This window comes from Lichenostomus cassidix, chromosome Z (assembly GCF_008360975.1).
Source record: "Lichenostomus cassidix isolate B80296 chromosome Z, HeHo_3.0, whole genome shotgun sequence".
NCBI classification, from domain to species: Eukaryota; Metazoa; Chordata; class Aves; order Passeriformes; family Meliphagidae; genus Lichenostomus; species Lichenostomus cassidix.
The window spans coordinates 54372716-54391848 of record NC_139511.1 but is presented as its reverse complement, the minus strand read 5'-3'; the positions used below and the strand labels follow the sequence as shown (position 1 = coordinate 54391848).

Genomic DNA, 19133 nt, shown 5'->3' with positions numbered 1-19133 from the left:
ATTATGGCTCCACATTTCCCAATGGATCACTTACTTTACATTTAAGAACTGTGCAAAGCAGTAGCACTAAAAACTTTAAAATTATAATTGAAACTCTCCTGTAAATTATCTCTAGTTTGTGTACTTCTTTAAAAATTCCAAGGCAGCACATCCTCGTAGTGCTCATTGCCTGTTTCACTTACTAACATCTGTAACTGAACAGATTTTTTTTCCTTTGGCAATCTGCTTTTCCTTATATCTGAAAAATTATCTGAGGGCATTATTTGTAATACACATCCAACTTAAGATCCAATCTCAAAAATCACAGGGGAGATAACTAGTGTCAGCTGCACTGAATAAAACAGCAATAGATAAGCAGAAACCCTGGAGTATAAGCAGAGGGAAGGATGTGAATGTAAACTTCTTGTCTACCCTTCCTTTATCTTGCAAAAAAACGACATTGCAGGTCCCTACAATTTCATTTGGTTACTGATATGTTTGGTGGTTCTAATCCACGATGGTTATGGCTGCCAAAACATTTTTTGCTGGTACATAAGAAATTACAGCAGTTATTTTTGTGAGACAGCCAGAACACTTCTGTTCTTATTTATTATCCAGACACTTAGGATTCAGAGAAGACAGACCCACACCAATCTGAATGCATCTCCACACTCTTCACTGAGGTTTATTTTGTATACCATGTATTTTATTAGCACTTAGGTTACCTGAAAAGGGGTACTCAGGTGGAATGCTATTTTTCAATCAATTATCTCTGCAATTCAACTGAAGTACTAATTATCTGTATATCAAAAACTTTCCTAGCTTTCTCATGGTTTGGAGCATTCATAAATGTACAAATTGCTAATATTTCATTTCTCTACACACAATAGAGTATGTTAATTTTGTTGTTGTTTTGTTTCTCACTCATTCAAGAGTTAATATGAATTGGCCCAGGCTTCTTTTTTAAGCAGTATCTTTTATGTTGCTCTGCCACTTGTTTAACAGCATTAGGAAGAAGTGTGCTAGAGACAGAATTGCCAGTCGGGTGAGGAAACAAAGTTACAGGAATACAACCAAGCAAGATATTGCAAAGTCAAGCATTGGATCTTCTTATCCATTATCTGAAACTGACTAACAGCTGCAAAAACTACATATAATATCCTCAGGATATTATTAAACCCTATCTTTCTAAAGGGAAAAAAAGAAACTTACAGCTTAAGAGGTTTTATGATATTAATTATCTGTACTAGGAGATAAACACACATGCTAAGCGTAAAATGGGCCATTTTCAAGTGAGCATCTTGACCTAGGTACATTGCAAGTATTTCCTCCACTGTCTCAGCATGTTAGACACTGATCTAACATTCATGGAGAATGAAGTAAAGGGTAGGGGAGAGTCATAAAGTACACCACTGAAGAATAGTTTTAAACTTTCTAAAAGTAAACCTTCACCACAGTGTAGGCATGCTTGAATAAGGATTCTTGCATTTGATAGAAGACCGAAATGGTGGATCATAATTTGCTTGGAGAAACTGACTTCATTATATTAGATACTAAAATTTTCATAAAATTTATATTAGGTCATTCTTGCAGTGTGGTGTACGTATTCTCATATTTTTTTTTAAAGTGTAATTTAAATCTATATATGTATTTCATAGAGTTTAGAATGTCTGTTCAAGGCCTACATTGAAAAATTAGAAATGTCAGCTTCCCTACATCTGCAAACATAGGCATGGCTTTAGAATGCTTTTTCTCAGAGACAGTAGAAAATACAAAAGGAAAGAAAGTGAAAATTAGAATGTTTCAACATTATTTTGTTAAACAAGAAGTGGATTAATCTGAACATAAACTACTATTAAAGAATAATAGATTTTTTTTCCCTACAATATCGGAGCTATGAGCTGTGTGGAACAAAGTACAATTTCTGGGTGGATATACATGGTAATTTTATTAATTGTGTCTACTAGTAGTGCAATACTTGTTAATCATTTGGAAGTTATGGTAAATTTTGGAGACCACAAAATCATCAGATTTTATGTTTTCTCAGTAACAAAGGTAAGCACTTTTTCTTCACTTTTATAAATATTTTCCCCATACCAACTCTTAACAGAAAATTCTCCTCTTTCTATGTAGCCCTCCATATGTTTCCAGCCAATGTTATAAAAATATTGGTTATAGTTTCACAACAGCATGGAAATGATGTTAAAAATGAAGGGGGAAATAATCAAAAGGTATTGTTTTGAAAAATAAGTTTATTTTCATTTAGGATTCCCAACATTGATAGCATATATTAAAACTACCTAACATTGCATATTATTCAGGGGAGGAATCATGGTTACTTGTCTTTCTATTTCCCCGTCTTAATACGGATTTCAACCTCAACTGCTGATTTCCTGCATTTGGAGATCATTCTGTGGTTTGGAGTATCCCTAATCCTTAATTCTGAAGTAATGCAGAATTTCAAACTTTGACTTTGGTGAAACACATTATTTCCCTGAAAACTTGGGAAACAAACTAATGCAATGATGGGAGCTTTATAACAAGCATACCTACCATAAAATTCAACATAATTTTAGCACATTCCTATCCTAATTTTTCCTCTTTACTTTTTAAGTATCATTCTTCTCTGAGTTATGGATGATGACCAAACACCTCATCAAATACAATTTTTATTTATGAACATCATTTAGTATTAAATAATATATGAGGGTCTTAAAAGCATAACAATTCCTAATTTACTAAAAAATAACACAGTTTATTCAGAAACCTGAACTTTCTTATGGGGAAATGACAGACCTCTACAAGACTATTACAAAAATCAGAGCACAAACTTCTCCTGGATTACATTGCCATAGCTATCCAGCCTTCATGGCACAACAGTAACATCAAGTAAGGCTTGTGTGCTACAAAAGCCATAGTGCAAATGCATCAGGTCTCTACACAGCAGGTCAAAGTGGAAAGTATTGGCTCCAATCAGGAAGCAAACTTCTGAGCTCCGATTTCCTTTGGAAGTTGAAGACGCCCTGAAGGGGCATATGATAACCTTTCACTTCAAACCCATTTATTCCTGTACTTTTGTTAAGACCCGTGAAGTGTTACCATGTTCATTTTCCTTGATAAGAATGTTTTGATGTTAGAAATATTTTTAGTATTGTAAATTCTAAGCTTCAAACAATATTTCATGGATATGTAGAGACAGATTTTTTCATATTTATACATAAACGTCACAAATTTGGAGGGTTTTGCCTTATGTATATGACCTTTCCTTTTATGTGCATGTCATTAAAAGTGAAATCCCATAGAAAACATTTTGAAACTTGAAATATTACAAAAGCAGGCATAAAACAACATTCCTTTAGCAAAAGAAGACCAGGGCAGGGGACAGAGGGTGGGAGGTGAGAGAGTCAGAAAATAATTATATATGGTTTTATGTGGCTTGTGGACACATTTTGGTTAAGGTTTTTGTTGGCTTTGTTTTGTTGGTTTGGTTGGTTGGTTGGTTGGTTGGTTGGTTTGTTTTGGTTTTGTCTAGTCTGGTTTGGCTGGGTTTGGTCTGGTCTGGTCTGATCTGGTTGGGTTTTTGTTTTGGTTTGGTTTGGAGTTTTTAAACTAAAAAAGTTAGTTAAACTTCCCTAAAAATTCAAGCCATTTGAACTCCACCACTCCTAGGCATCTATCAGGAATAAGCTTAATGTATTCTGGTTGCTGTTGAGGTGTTCATACACTGTAGATTTGAGACAGTCTGTCAGCACTGCTATAGTTGAAGATGGAAGACATCATCATCAGAGAGAAAACAATGATGGCAGCATCAACTGTAGAGCTGACAGGAGGTGATGTTAGTACAAGTCATCCTAGCTGTGTTTCAACTAGTTTTGTAAAACCTATTGTGAAGTATGGTCTATGTGTCCCTTTTATCTCAGACTGGAGTATTTTCTTTCTAGTTGTACAACAAATACATTTCTTGACATGACCTTCTTCTAGAAAACATCTCACTAAAACTCAGGTCCTGTAATGCAGCTGAGGTTTGACTGATTGTGATGAGTTGATGCTGGCTGGATGCCAAGTGCCTGCCCTTCTCTCTCCCTCAGCTGGACAGGACAGAGAAAATATGAGGAAAGGTTTGTGGGTCAAGATAGGGACAGGAAGAGCCCACTCACCAATTACCATCATGGGCCAAATAGATTCAACTTGCTGAAATTTGTTTAATTTTATTATCAATCAAATCCGAATAGGAGGATGACAAACAAAAACTGAATCTTAAAACATCCCTGTCACTGTTGAGCCACTAGCAGAGAAGAAAAACCCGGATTCTCAGCGTAGCATAGGAAAGAGAGATTTGTTATTTTGATTCCAACCTATATAGGCTTTTCAGAGGTCACCCAGATTGGTCAGTCAGAAACCTCCCCCTAGGCCTGACTGGCCAGGCCTGAACTGTCCAAATCTCAAGACACTGTTCTGACAACATCCAAACTTCATCTTTGTTTATAAAACACAGAAGAAGTTCTCGTGGGAAAGACCTGTGCTAGCCACACATCCCCTCACCCCTTCTTCCCAGGCTCAAATTTACTTCTGAGTGGAGCGTGGGGGTTACAGTCAGTTACTTATCACTGCCGCTCTTTCTGCCTCACACTCTTCCCTTCTCCAGCATAGAGCCCCATCCATTCACTGGAGACAGCCCTCCATTAAATTCTCTAATATGAGTCCTTCCCATGGGCTGCAGTCCCTCATGAACTGTTCCAGTGTGGGTCCTTTCCACAGAACACAGTCCTTCAGCACATCCTGCCTCAGTGTGGGTCCCACAGGGTCACAAGTCCCACCAGCAAACCTGCTCCAGCATGGGCTCCTCTCTCCATAGGTCTGCAGCTCCCTGCCAGGACTCTGCTCCAGCACAGACCTCCCATGGGGTCACAGCCTCCTCTCAGGCATCCACCTGCTGCAGTGTGGGTCAACTCCATGGGCTGCAGGTGGGTCTCTGCATCCCCAGGGACCTCCATGGGCTCAAGGGCACAGCTGCCTCACCATGGGCTGCAGGGGAATGTCAGCTCTGGTGCCTGGAGCACCTCCTGTCCCTCCTTCACTGACCTTGGTGTCCGCAGGGCTGTTCCTCTCACATATTCTCACTTATTTTTTCTGACTGTTGTCATGCAGCAATTTTGCTACCCCCTTTCTAAAATGTCTTATCTCAGAAGCCCTACCACAGTCACTGACAGGCCCTGCCTTGGTGGGTCCGTTCAGAAGCCTCCTGGCATTGGTTGTGTGGGACCTGGAGGAAGCTTCCAGCACCTTCCCACAAAAGACACACCTGTAGCCCACCTGGCATTAAAACCTGGCCTTGCAAACCCAATGCATTGATCTAACATGAAGCTCACTGATCACTGAACAATGAGGTAAATACAAGTATCTTATGAAAGTAGCTCCACATTACAAGTTTTACTCCAGCACTGAAGACCATCTTTGTCAAATGGAAGGAGGGGCATTTATAATATTTTTTCACTTTGCAAACAAGCTGAAAAGAGACTTTTTAAAAAGTGCTAGAATTGCAGGCACACTTTAGCTGTATGAACTAATGAACTAAATACATACTTGAAACTACTGCTGTCCTTCATCTTGAAGACAATTTAGCCAGTTGGACTATAATCCATGTTATTATTTCTTACATCTTTTTTTATCAAGATACAACTGTCAAACTGTCAAATTTAAATTCATTGCATCATCTATAAGTCAAGACAGTCAAAGTTCTCACCTTTCAGAAACTACTTTAGCCACCACTCTGGTCTACCAGCTCCTTTCACACAGCCCTCAATGGCTTCTGTCCTTAGTAAATTCTCTTCTTACTCAAAGTTCTATGGGCAACTACATTTATTTTCCTTGATAAGAATCTGTCCTAGGCTTAGTCCACTATCACCACATTTTGACATTTCCTTTTTTTACCCACTTTTATTTTATTTAAATTTTTTTCACTTTATTTTTTGCTTTCTGAATCTCAGCTAACTCCTCCATAGGACCACAACAATGAACGGTACAATGTCTTTTTTTCATCAGTACAGCTCCACCAGCAGAATCTGGAATTCCTTACCAGTTCAACTAAGCATGCTGTACAGCATGCATGGGACAAGCTAGACATTTTAGAATGTATCCAAATAGAAAAGCATAAAGCAGAAAGTGACCCAACTCAGCTGGCAGGGAAACAGAAAATGGGAGTGAATCTTAAATAATTCAACTTGTCTGAGATAAAAGCATGATCAGACCTCCAAGAGTTCCTCTCTTCACCAAGAAGTAAAAATCAAACTTTGCTTGACAATTTAGGGGATACAAACTCAATTCTCACTCCTGGTACAATAAATCACTTGTTTGTGTTTTTTGCTGACCAGAAATCTTAAGCATCTTTGGTGTGAAATACATAATGGTAGGAAAGCATGCATTCTGTATTTCAGGCATTGAAAGTTTTCTAGAGAAACTATTCTGAAATCTAAAGGGCCAACTCTGAAATTTATCTAATTCACAGAAATACTAAGAGTAATAAAAGGCTGTTCTCTGAACCATGGCTAGGGAGAAACAACCACAAAATGTTAGTTTCTCCATTGTTTATGCCCTCAAGAAATAAACAATTAATCACAGTGTACTACAATGTTCAATAAAAACAGCTGGTCATGAGTCTGAACTGCACACAGATAAATAGCACCAAAGTTGGGTTATACACACATAAAAGCTACAAGTGGTAAGGAATGGAAGCAAAAAAAAAGAATATTTGAAAAAAAAAAAAAACCCTGTAAGCATTGAACAGAAAGTACGGCTGACTGTTAGAATCACACTCAGACTACCAGTCCCTTTAAGTTTTCAAGTACTTTCATGGATAATACTCTTCAACCAAATGAAACTAATTTGGATGAATAAAAGGTTAAATGAGTTAAATTTAACACATTATGATATTCAGAAATTCAGACTGAAGGATCTTACAACTTCTCATCACTCTATAATTCAATTAACTGCTAAAAACAAGTTGAGCCGTACTGCTATCAGGGAAGCTAATAAACCTAATTTTGGAGAAACTCTGGATGATCTATCAAAAATTGCATTATCTTAATTGTTCTCTTTTAATTATAAAAGATTTTTGATCCTTCCTTCAAATGTTTTTTTTTTTTTAAATCTCAGTATTCCATAGCAACTATACAATTAATAAAAATATGATCTTTCAAAGTGCAGTTCTCCCATTCCAATCTAATTTGAATGCTACCTAGAAAAGCATTTCTCTTTGAACAATTGAAGAGACTGACAGTCTGATTGTGATTATAATACTCAGTGATATTTTCTGTAAAATATTTGCAGCAGTTTTAAAATTTTTTTTCATTGTTTTGCTTCTGTTCCTTACTACTTGTAGGTTTTTTAGTGTATACCCATTCTTGACTTGGATGAAGGGGCAGATGCCTGCTCAGCACATTCACTGATGACACAAAGCTGGGAGAAGTGGATGACACCCTGGAGTGTTGTGCAGCCCTGCAAAAGGACCTCAACAGGCTGGAGAGATGGGCAGAGAGAAACCATCTGAAATTCAGCAAAGGCAAGTGCAGGGTCCTGCACCTGGGGGAGAACAGCCCTGGGCACCAGCACAGGCTGGGGCTGACCTGCTGGGGAACAGCTCTGCAGAGAAGGACCTGGGGGTCCTGGTGGACAGCAAACTGTCCATGAGCCAGCAGTGTGTCCTGGTGGCCAAGCAGGCTGATGGTATCCTGGGGGCACTAGGAAGAGCATTGCCAGCAGGTCAAGGGAGGTGATCCTGCCCCTCTACTCAGCCCCTGTGAGGCCTCAGCTGGAGTGCTGTGTCCAGTTCTGGGCTCCTCAGGACAAGAGAGACATGGAGCTCCTGGACTGGGTCCAGCAAAGGGGTTTGAAAATAATTAAGGGACCCTAATAGTTCTGTGATTCCGTGAATATGCAGATGTATGAGATACAAATTAGAATGAAAATACTGCATTGGAAGATTGGGGGTTTTGTTAAATATGTGACAAATTAACAGCAAAGTTACCTAGTACTGTACAAGATGTTATTTAGAGGAATTTCGGAACTATTAATAATTAGTAATTGGAGGAGCTGTTTCCTCAACAGTGGAAATATATTTTCTTTTATCTTAGGAATGGAAAGGGAAAGAGAAAGGGAAAGGGAGAGGGACAGGGAAGGTGCCCAGTCTTTTTAGAGTCATCACAACGTACTAAGTGTTGTCTTTTGAGGGAAGGCTTGAAATATTTCCAGACCAAACACTATCAGATTTTATCAGTGTCATAACAATATGCTCTCTAAAATTATATGCTGATACTTTAATAAGTGATGCTATGGCTGCTCTCTGCCTGTTTTATACAGATCATGCTTGACTGAAAGAGGATTTTAAGCATATGAATATTGACAACAGAATCGATATTTCAGTGATACTAGTTGGAATTATATTTAAGACAAAACAAAAAAGAGCAAAAAATATTTACCTTTTAACCCCTTCACTTTCATAAAGGAAGGCAAAAAAAAAAGTAAGGGGGGAGAGAAATTTTCAAAGCCAAATATTTAAAAATATTGAACAGAGTAGGAAGGTTGTGAGTCAAGTCTCAGAAGGAAAGATTTAACTGGAGTCTGAAATCAAAGGGTATACAAAGAGTCTTCAGTTCTAAATTTAAAGCCCCTGGTAATATATACTAAATAAAATGTATTGCCACTCATGAATACCATATACAGAAACATAAAGCATCAGAATAGAGATGGTGCAGGAAAAAAAATTACATCTATTATTAGCTAATATTAAAAAGGTGATAAATTAAAACGTTTTCTTATTTTAAACTCACTCACTTGTGACCAATCTCATGTGCAATGGTAAAAGCTGAACCTAGGCCAATGTCTTCATTAATGCTGCAGCTCCGTTCAGGCTCACACATTCCAGCCACAGAGGCCAAGCCTGAATAAACAGAAGGAGACACAAAGGGTCATGCCAAGGTGTTTCAGTCTTAAAAGCCCTAGTTATAAATGCCTGGATTCTTTTTAATAACTTCTATGCACAGAAGGAGCAGTTGGCAAAAGGTTAACTTTCTAGTCATTTGCAAAATCACTGGGGGGAATTTCACTTTGCCGGCTAGACATTAATATTTTTTGAACTGCAGTCAGTGCTGGAAAATGTCTAGACTAGGGGTTAGATTTATAAATTTTACTTCTGGTAACTTGGGACCACCTAGTAACTTGAGCCAGGAGAGGGAATTCAAGGAAGCATTTCTATTTTAACATTCTTGAGCCTGAAGAAAGCAAAATGTATCCACATTATTTTTCTAAAGAAATCTGTTTAAGTTTAGTGGGTTCATAAAAACATACAAGTAACTTTTTTAGCTATGAAAAACCTCACATGGTATGTTAAAAAAATTAAAAAAACAAAATTGAATGCATCAGTGAAGAGAGACGAGACATGTTAATAACAAGCACTCATTTAACCATGGAAGTCTTTTCCATTTATCACCCATCATCTTTTGGTATTAAAACCTTATTGTGTTACAAGAGCTTTTAAAAACTTTCTTCGGAGAGAGAAAGCCACTGGCATTTACGGGCTATGGCTCTCCTGGATCTTACACATTTTTCAGCAACAGATTATTACAGAACATACTGCAGTCATAATTTAATGCCACTGGAGAAAGATTTAAACATCACGTTTATTTAATGTATTTTTCCCTAGAGTTTCTTATCTGAAAGAAGCAGCAAACATTTCCTTGACGAAGTTACCTCCTCAGTTAGCTACACTATAAGAAAAAACAGAAGACCAAAAAAAATCCCCAAAACTCAAACAACCCCAACAACAACATGAAAAAAACTGAAAAAGTTTAACTTTGGTTGAGGGATGAGAGGAATGGAACAGGGAGCAGGGAAGAGAGAAAGCATATTATTTATATGAGCAGGGACTTCCAATGATTCTGTTTGGACTAACAGTAAGCAAGTCATAATATGACAAGTGCATCCTCCTGTGTCCACATTGGTAACTAACTTGAAACCATAGGAGTGGGCCAGCATAGCAAAGCACTGATGTTGAGGCTCTTCACATATCTTTGCATGCTGGTTTGAACATTCTGGACTAGTTGAATCCTGTAGGCTGAATGGCACTACAGATGTGGTTCAAAGCTTCCTGAAGGGAAAAAATATTGCAGGGATATCATGAGAACATAGCCCATGGGTGATCCCAGGACTCCTTCAGGCTCATACAGAGCATTTGGGGAGCACAAGTTCCATGTTTTCTCCCAAACAAGTCTAGTTTGGACACACCAAAATTACTCTGATAGCCAAACTGGCATGGGCAAAAGGTGAGAAGGTGACAATGTGTGTCTGAAGAATTTGCAGTGTGGAACCTGCAAAAAACACAATAATTACCGTTCATCTATGCTGTACTATTTGAGGAAATTCTGAAGACAATAAGACAATACATATAACTATCATCTTCCCCTGTAAAGTCCACCATATTTGAATGATAAAGTCATCTCCATCTTCAGGTCTTAAAACTGAGAACTTGCTTCTGCAACTTGAAAGACCAGAGTAATATAATTCCATACCATGCTTGTAGAAAGTGACAGAGATCAAGTTAAGAACTCAGTCAGTGGCTCAGGCTTTGAAAGGAGTTGTCCTTCACTGGAGCCCCAGACATGCTTCAAAGAAGTCTGAGGTCTATCTTTTCTAAGAGGTTCCATGAAAGATTCCCTGATTCAGGTAACTGAAACAGGATACAGATATCCATGCCACATGAAATCTTTCACTTCTGTTTCTTCCCAGAATACCAATTATTCAGGTTTCTTTTGACCTTCTGAGACCTCTCTGTGATTTTGTTCTGTGACTCTTTATAGATATGATTAACTTTAGTTACTGGATGTCAGTGTGACTTAAGCATATCAAATGCCTTGCAAAAGAGGACTACAGGGATTTGTCTCTTCTCCAATTCAATGCCTAGAATGCAAAACAGTTGTCATGGTTTTGTTGCCAACATCCCTGTAACAGTGAGTTGGAACTGATACCATATGTGACTCTAATTTTAATTTTTTTTTAAATTAAACTTTTTGTTTAATAACTTATTTGCCAAAGTCTATCCTCTGTTACAGTAGATTCAAGTGAAGCACATTTTGTCTTTATGCCAAAATCTGATACAGTAAGAACTAGTATACTAATGATCTATGTTAAAAGTATCACATAAAAATATCAAACAGTTCACGCATGAATGTGTTCTCTTTCAACCTTTCTTCTTTTAACACTTGCAAAGCCATTTCTGAGATATCAATATACATATAGTCTCTTCAGTTTTGTCACCTCCAATGTCAAGTAAAATCAGTTATATTTAGAAAGTCACCAGCCTTATTTGCCTTTTACTAAAGCATGCTGTAGATTTTGTTTATATTTATTGCAGGCAACATTGTGGTACCTTTCCCCATGTAAACTACATCCCTCTGCCAGAAGCATTGTACTGACTTGAGAGAGACTTACAGAAAAATTAACATGGGTAAAGGCTATCAAGCATAGAGTAATTTGGGGAAAGACAAAGCAAATACAATCATGAACTCTGAGAAAAGTATTAATAAGCTGAACTAGCTGAATTAGAATTTTACCTTTAATCACCTACAAGAAAGAGGCTTATGAAAGATGCAAACTGAAAAAAAATCTAAGTGTTACATTAGTCTTTGAAAATTGTTCCTTTCATATATTAAAGCACCATTGGAGATATCAACCTATAGTTATAGGTCATCTACAGTTATTTACTGTAGCAAATAACTTTTGGTGACATATTTAAGTATGGAGAGAACAATAGCTCTCCATTCTTAATCTAAGGTTGCCAAGTGCACTTCTCCAGTTCCAAAGCACTGTTTTAAGTAGTTTCAATGTTATTGTATTTTCTATCACTGTGCTATTTTTTTCTACATCTGTGAAACAAAAAATATGAAGCTGTACTCACTGTGTACAACACAGCAACAGTGTAAACCTCAAAGTCCATTTCTTTTGTAAGGATTATGTGGGCAGTTTTATAATTTTACTGAGGATTTCTATTTCTACTTTTTAAACTAGATTATGGAGACTGGTTAAGTGGAAATAAACAGCAAGTTCTCTTCCTTAACAAGTAAAATTGAGTCATCTACTAGGTTTTATCAGAACTACAGCTGTCAGAGATGAAATACACAGCAGCAGATCACATAATTCAAACTTCCAGCAATGCATCAAAGCCAAAATCCACCTACATTATCATTTATTTTTCATGTTTATAAAACTGCAACATTTTGAAAGTACAAACTTTAAAAGGTCTCATCAGTCAATATACCAATAGCTAAGTACAAAGCAAGGAAACAGCAAATACAAGCTGAAATTTCTTTTTATAATCTTACCCAGTGTTCCACAAGGCTTGTTTTTATAAGTGCAGATATCATATCTGTTAAGGAGAAAAAAAAGTAGATAAAGCATGTCAGTGAATCACATTTGCAAGATACTTTGTATATTTATCACATATCTGTATCATAGTCCAAGTTGTCAGACCGCAATCAGTTTAATTATGTGCAGCCAGCTGGTGTCGGCATTTTCTACACTCTGGTGTAAACCACAAGCTGCAGTACACTCACAGCCGCTGGCCTCAGGCCAGTGGGACACCTGTCAGCAAGAAAAAAATGGTTAAAGTGGATCTTTGTAATCACCAGCTCCATAAAGCAGTCTACCATTCTGTTATGAAGTTACAGCAGCATGGCTATAGACTGCGACTGATTCTTAAACCTTACGTTTTACCTATTCAGCATAACTGGAAGCCTCTTATGTTCTCATCAGTTAAACAACATTAATTATAAGTCATACTACTTAGAATTTTATTCTAATTTAAAAATTGAACTCTGAATTATTATACCATTTTTAAAAAACAGTCTTATGAATTGCCATTATAGTGCCCTTCTCATGACCTTCCATAATTATAGTGTGTCTTAAGAATACGTGCTAACAAACTAAAATGAAAAACATTTTTGCAAAAAGCTAAAAAATGTCTTTAAAGGGGAATTTTCATCATTGTAGATACAATCTTCCAAATACAGAAGCTAATGAGTATTTGTGCAGTTAATATATAAATATCTAGATCTAACAATGGAATTAAAATGTTTTCTGTGGCACAGATTTTAGTAATAGCAGGGGTCATGCAGCAGTCAATTCACTAATTACACATTCATATTTTGAATATGCAATCCTATAATATGGATGGTGATAAAATAACAGTCCCACAATGCCACTGATTTTCAATGATTTATACTGATTTTGTTGCAGTCTGATTCAGAATAATTTCTACTCTTTTGAAAGGCAAGTGAAAAAAAATATGAAAAGATACCATCTTCATGCTTTAACTTTAGACCCAAATAGTTGCAATTTCAGGCCACCAGACATTTCTGTTAAAAATACGGTAAGGATTGTTATCACATAGGAGTCTGATCACAAGATATATACCTTTCACTGCTAAAAGAGTTACAGTCTGTCTGCAAGCCAAATCCATGGACAAAATAACAAAGCTTAAAATTTGGAACAAATCCAGTAAACTCTCTATGCATGTAGACTGCTGTGACCACATGGAATTCCTTTGATTTTTAAAGGGTACTGAGTGTGGAGCAGTTTGTGGGATTAAGCTATAATTTTGAACTTAAATGTTCATGTGCACTAATCTCATCAAGGTGGTTCAAACCTGCACTGATTTCCCGTTTGCTGTCTGGAGGAGGCGAAGGTAACCAAATCAGCATTCTTATTAAAAACATCTTGAAATATAATTATTGAAATGTCACAAAGTTTCAGTGTCACACAGATTCAGAGCAAAAGGAGAATTTTTACTACTTTTTACGTATTTAAGGAAGCAAACTCCTTATTTCTGTATTTAGGACAGTGCCTGAACTTAACCCTACTGAAGTAAAATTTTTTCCTCAGACAAAGCAGACAGGGCTCAGTCTTATTTAGTGAGAAAACCCTAACTAAATTCTTTACAACGTACTTGAGAACTGAATGGAAAAATGTGTCTGAAATACATAGGAAATACTGGTCTTCTGTTTTTTAATATCTAATGGTAAAACAAACAACACCAACAAAAAAACACCAATTGAAGGCATACATCCTTAGATAAAACCAATGTTTGAGAAAAAAGCCAATTCCACTCAAGTAAAATGTTGTCACTGACTCCAGCAGAGTCGAAAACTTGCCCTTATGGCCTGAATCAACTTATGGTCATACAGGTATGAATCTGAAGTTACTCCTCACCTAAGGTTCAGTTTCACAAAGAACTGAGACTGGAGAGAATTACATTAAGTCCCTTGTTTCTGTTAAATTTTTCAAAAACAAAGACCATGGCATTCTTCAATTCCTACTGGGAAATATGTGTTCTTCATTATGAACAAACTAGTATTTTTAAGAAAATATAATGATAATTAAACTTAAATTAGAACTAAAGCTAAGGAAAGGATAACTTTATTTTCCAATATATTAGTTATTTTCGCAAGAACATACCAGGGTAGCAACATACCCTAAACATGCCATCATTGAATATTCAAATTTTATAGATAATGATTGATTTCCTGTAAGGGTATTCATACAATCTCCTAGGCACCAGTTTATCAGGAAAAAAAAAATCTGGTTTTTTTCAATTTTCAATGTCCAATGACTTACTTCATCTACATCATCTTCCAGCTCCATTTTTTCATCTTATTCCTTTAATATGAATGGCTTTTGCTTGTGATTTGCCTGAAAGCTCACAACATTCATAAGTACCAAATAGCTTGCTTCCATCATTTCCTTCTCTATATGATTTAACCAGATCAGACTCACTTGTCTTTTTTTTTTTTTCCCTCTAACTTTATTTTTAATCTCCAAGGAATCCATTTATCCCACAGATATTGGCTACCAAAATGCAGAAGACTACAGATGTAATACTTGACAGATAGTAATTTTAAGCCAAGAAACCCCTGAAATGACAAGTCATCATGACTACCCATGAGATTAGATAGGTCTAATTGCTATGAAAAGAAAAAAAAAAGACAACCCACAAACAAAACAAAAAGTCCACACACAAAAAACCAGCACAAACAGCACAAAGGTGCAGTTTGATCACCAGGAGCTTAGTAAATAGTTCAGGAGGTAAAGAGACCCAAAAGGTAGATTGCCAGTCCAACAATTATCTCAACTAACCATTGAAGATTATGACAACAGTCACAAGAGTTATGCAAAAATGTTGGTTCAGTTCACTGACAGTATAAGAGGGACACCACACAAAAGCTGAATGAAAGAACACAGTTACCTAGGTTGCAAAAATCTCTGGATAAGATGGCAGCCCAATCATTTTGTGACAGCCAAGAAAATCCTCTGCCAAAACCAAAAAACAAGATCATATAATTCTTAATGAAGTGGGTGCAGTGTCCTGAAATGTGACCACATTGGGGAAGTGGAATGGAAAAGAGGTAGGAGGGAAGATGGTTGATTACTTGGCCATTCCTGCCCTGAACAAATCAGAAATCGTTTCATGAGGCAGATGGGGAAGAGGTCTGGGACTGCTGGGCATTCCTGTGGGGCTGCTGAAGTGCTGCAGCAGACAGGTAGGAAATCCATGATGAATGTACAGCTGTCACTGACAACTCTGACTGACACATCAGCCAGATGGAAACTGCATAGACAGACCATTATCAGTTCAACAGGATGGTCAAGAACTGGATCAGCAATACACTGCTGTCACACCAAACAGCAGGAGTCAGAGCACCATACAAGGACACTTCAAAAAGAAAAAATCTAGTCCTTTTTGGCAGGATATGAGCAGGCACCATGCTAAAATATACTTGCACACTGTATTAAAAAGTAAAAGGGATTACACTAGACACTGAAATTCTACTATCTGCATTATCAAGCTGTTTTAAAACTCCTATCAACTCTACAATTTTTTAAGAAATGTTCCTTGCACAGCTTTGGTCCATGAAAACAACTGATCTCAAAGAACTCCCACAAAAAGTTGTGGAGATGGCCATATACAATTATTAACAGGCAAAACATACAAAGCTAATCTGTTCTGCAGAAGCCAGCTTAGCAGTGTGTACACAAGATCTGTGCCAGGGGTACTTAAAGAAAGAGAAAAGCCACTGACATGTTTATTTAACATATTAGTATAGATGTAAGCTACAGACTGTCTCTTGAAGAAGCCTCCCTTATCTGTAACTCTAACCAGAAGAAAAATCCATTTCCTTTGCAAATCTGATGACTAGCATGACCCTGATCATTTTAGTAGGACACTTAAGTCAAACAGATTCGCAGATTCTCTGTGAATATTGTAAGCACTGCTCAAACCTGTCAGGTAAATTATCTGCAGCTACAGCCAATCCCAGGCACTTTAGGGGAATACAGCCATTTGTATCCTGGTACACTGCAGGGAAAGGAGAGACGATTTCTTCCTGATCCCTGCAAACTCTCAGTTTTCAGGCCTAATGCATGTAGTTGTGCAACTATGTGGTTCACACAGAGTTCTATGAAAGCAAATGTGTTCCCATATTAAAAATAAAAATATATTAAAAATAAAGATATATACTAATTCACAGGTTTGATTACAAGAAAGCATCACAATGATTCACTCAGACCCCAACCCACCCTTAGCATTAAAATGTAAGTAATTTATTCTCGAAGCTAGAAGTTAAAAAGATATCCCTTAAAAGATCTTCAATCTCACATTAAGAATTGTTTACAGCAAAATTTGAGAACAGTACTAGATTATCCAGTTATCTGCCTTTGCCTCCACAGCAGACATTTGTGAGTGTTTGCAAAGAAAACATGACAGCTCATACTGATACCTTCCCTGATAGAAGTCCCAAGCTCTGTGGCTTAGGGCACTTCAGAGACAGAGATTGCATCTTACTATTTAATTGATTTTTCTTCTAATGTCTTCAGCCCTTCATTAATTCCTCTTTAAGATGACAAACCAAATTATTTCTGTGTCTATCTGGGGGATATGGTTATGCCTTTATCAGCAAAGTTGAGTCCCATTGTTTCAGTAAACTTCCTTCCTGTTGAAATCACTTTTAAAATTTTCTTTTAAATCAGATTAATCTATGAAATTTCTCAGCATTGCAACATTACACTGTGGCACTTCTGCCACCACCACGTGCACTCATGGGCTTTTTAAACTTTCTGAAGTGTGTACTACAACTCAAAAAGGTGTTCGAAGAGTGGTATTAACAGTAGCAGACACAAACGCAAACGGAATTGTTCCTTCTTACATGTTAATGTGTATTTATAAATTCAAGGATAACATTGCCCTTTCTACCAGTCTCATTACCAAATGGGCCCATTAACTGAAAAGAGTCTCTATAAAACACTATCTCTACTAGCTGTATGTTACTGGAAATGTCCAGTGTGTCAAAAGGGATTATTTTGCATCAAATTAACACTGAGATACCTGTTACAGGATTGGAAACATAAATGAACACTAGTATTAGATATACTTTCAAGAATTTCATTAATCCACAAGAATACCCAACACTCTTTTATTTAAGTACAGTAAGTGAGTAAAGTATGAAAACTCTTATTAGAAGAGCAAAATGTTCAAAATCAGTATGAAACACAAGCTGTTTATTTATACATGCATCAAACTACTCCAAAATTACTCTGACAGTTACCAATGAGTAATATTTAAGACAGATATTGACATAAATAACCAAGGTTTTTGAAGGAATATTTCTTAATGGAAAAGAGTTTAGGAGACAAAAATACAATCACAGCAAATCACTGAGGGAAAAATTACCAAGATGGATGGAATTTATATGTGAAAACAAAAAAAAAAGTAAGAAAATCCAGGCCAGATAAAACCAACAAATATGTATGACTGAACATGAACCTCTTAATAACTTTCTGATAGGTGAACATGTACATCATATATATAATATCTGACTATTTGGCAATAAATCTGCTTGAAAATGTTGTCAGGAAAAAAAATAAAGCCTAAGAACTGATTCTCTCCTGACTAAGAGTAAACACAGCTAAATACTACAAATTATTTTCTTTTCTAGGGCACATTTCCAGACACGTTACCTCTGAAAGCAAGGTTTTATTTTTCACTTTTAAACCAAATTATACTTTTTGACAGTCATTTTTTAATTATTATAGGTTTTAAGAACAAGCTGTTTAAGTAAGGACTGTCCTTTTCACACATCCTTGCTCAACAATAAACCTAATATGTTCATCAGACTTTTATCTTTATTACTTTTTATTCTTCATGCTATGCAACATGATTTATCTATGCACCCCATCATAGTCTCATTTTTGAATAATGGTAAAAGACCAGGCAAAAAGGCACCCACTTTGAAAAATTAAGTTAACCTAGTTCCAACAGCTATAAATATAAACTGAACTACTGCCAGATCAGACTGAAATCTCAGATTTCTCTAAAATGGATCAAAACCTTCAAGCTATCTGACAAGCTCAACTGCCATTTCTAAAATATGGAAGACAATTTTTTAAAAACAGTGGGTAGCTTGTACTTTCATCATATTTTTTGTATACCTATACTTGGCCACTTTGCAAGTGCAGACAATGTCACTAAAACTAGAGAACTGGATGTCACTAATACTAGAGAATTGCAATGGAATTAATAACTACTAAGATAATTTGGTCATTCCTTTGTTTGCACAGGTTACCAACAGTAATACTCTACTACATAGTATTTTTTATGTCCTTCTAAAAGTTTTACTTCAGCAGATCCTTATCCTTACAGAAAGTGGTACACCACAACAGCATTCTGCCTTAAAATAAAGAACACGTCTTATTTGGTTCCTTCCTCAAAAACCTCAAACCAAAAAGAGCTATTTAAACCAAGGAAGGAAAAGAATAACATACATGTTACACATCACTCATCAGAAATAGCTATTAGTTTTCCATGTCTTTAATGCTGCCATAGACAACTAAAGTCTGTCTTTATTGGACTTTGTTCTGATACTTAGCTTGGGTGGATAAATTCTGAGCTAGAAAAACTATTAATGCTATAAGTTCTAGTTCTGCTGATTTATATAAAACTTTCAAATAATTGCACTGCAGATGAAACACTTCCATACTACTTTTTCCAAACTGAAAATGCCATCAAAAAAGTATTAGTAAATTCAGTTCTGATTTTTTTGTTTAAATCTGTCATT

At 36.5% G+C, this 19133-nt stretch overlaps 1 protein-coding gene across 1 annotated transcript in view; it reads right to left on the bottom strand.

Annotated features, from left to right (window-relative positions):
- Positions 1-19133, bottom strand: part of ADAMTS6 (ADAM metallopeptidase with thrombospondin type 1 motif 6) — a 151427-nt gene that overhangs the window by 76898 nt on the left and 55396 nt on the right. Inside the window, exons 10-11 of the mRNA XM_085042277.1 lie at positions 12351-12394; positions 8809-8914 (exon numbers count right to left, since the gene is read on the bottom strand). Coding sequence (XP_084898403.1) covers positions 8809-8914; positions 12351-12394 — 150 coding nt within the window. The remainder of the gene's footprint in view (positions 1-8808; positions 8915-12350; positions 12395-19133) is intronic.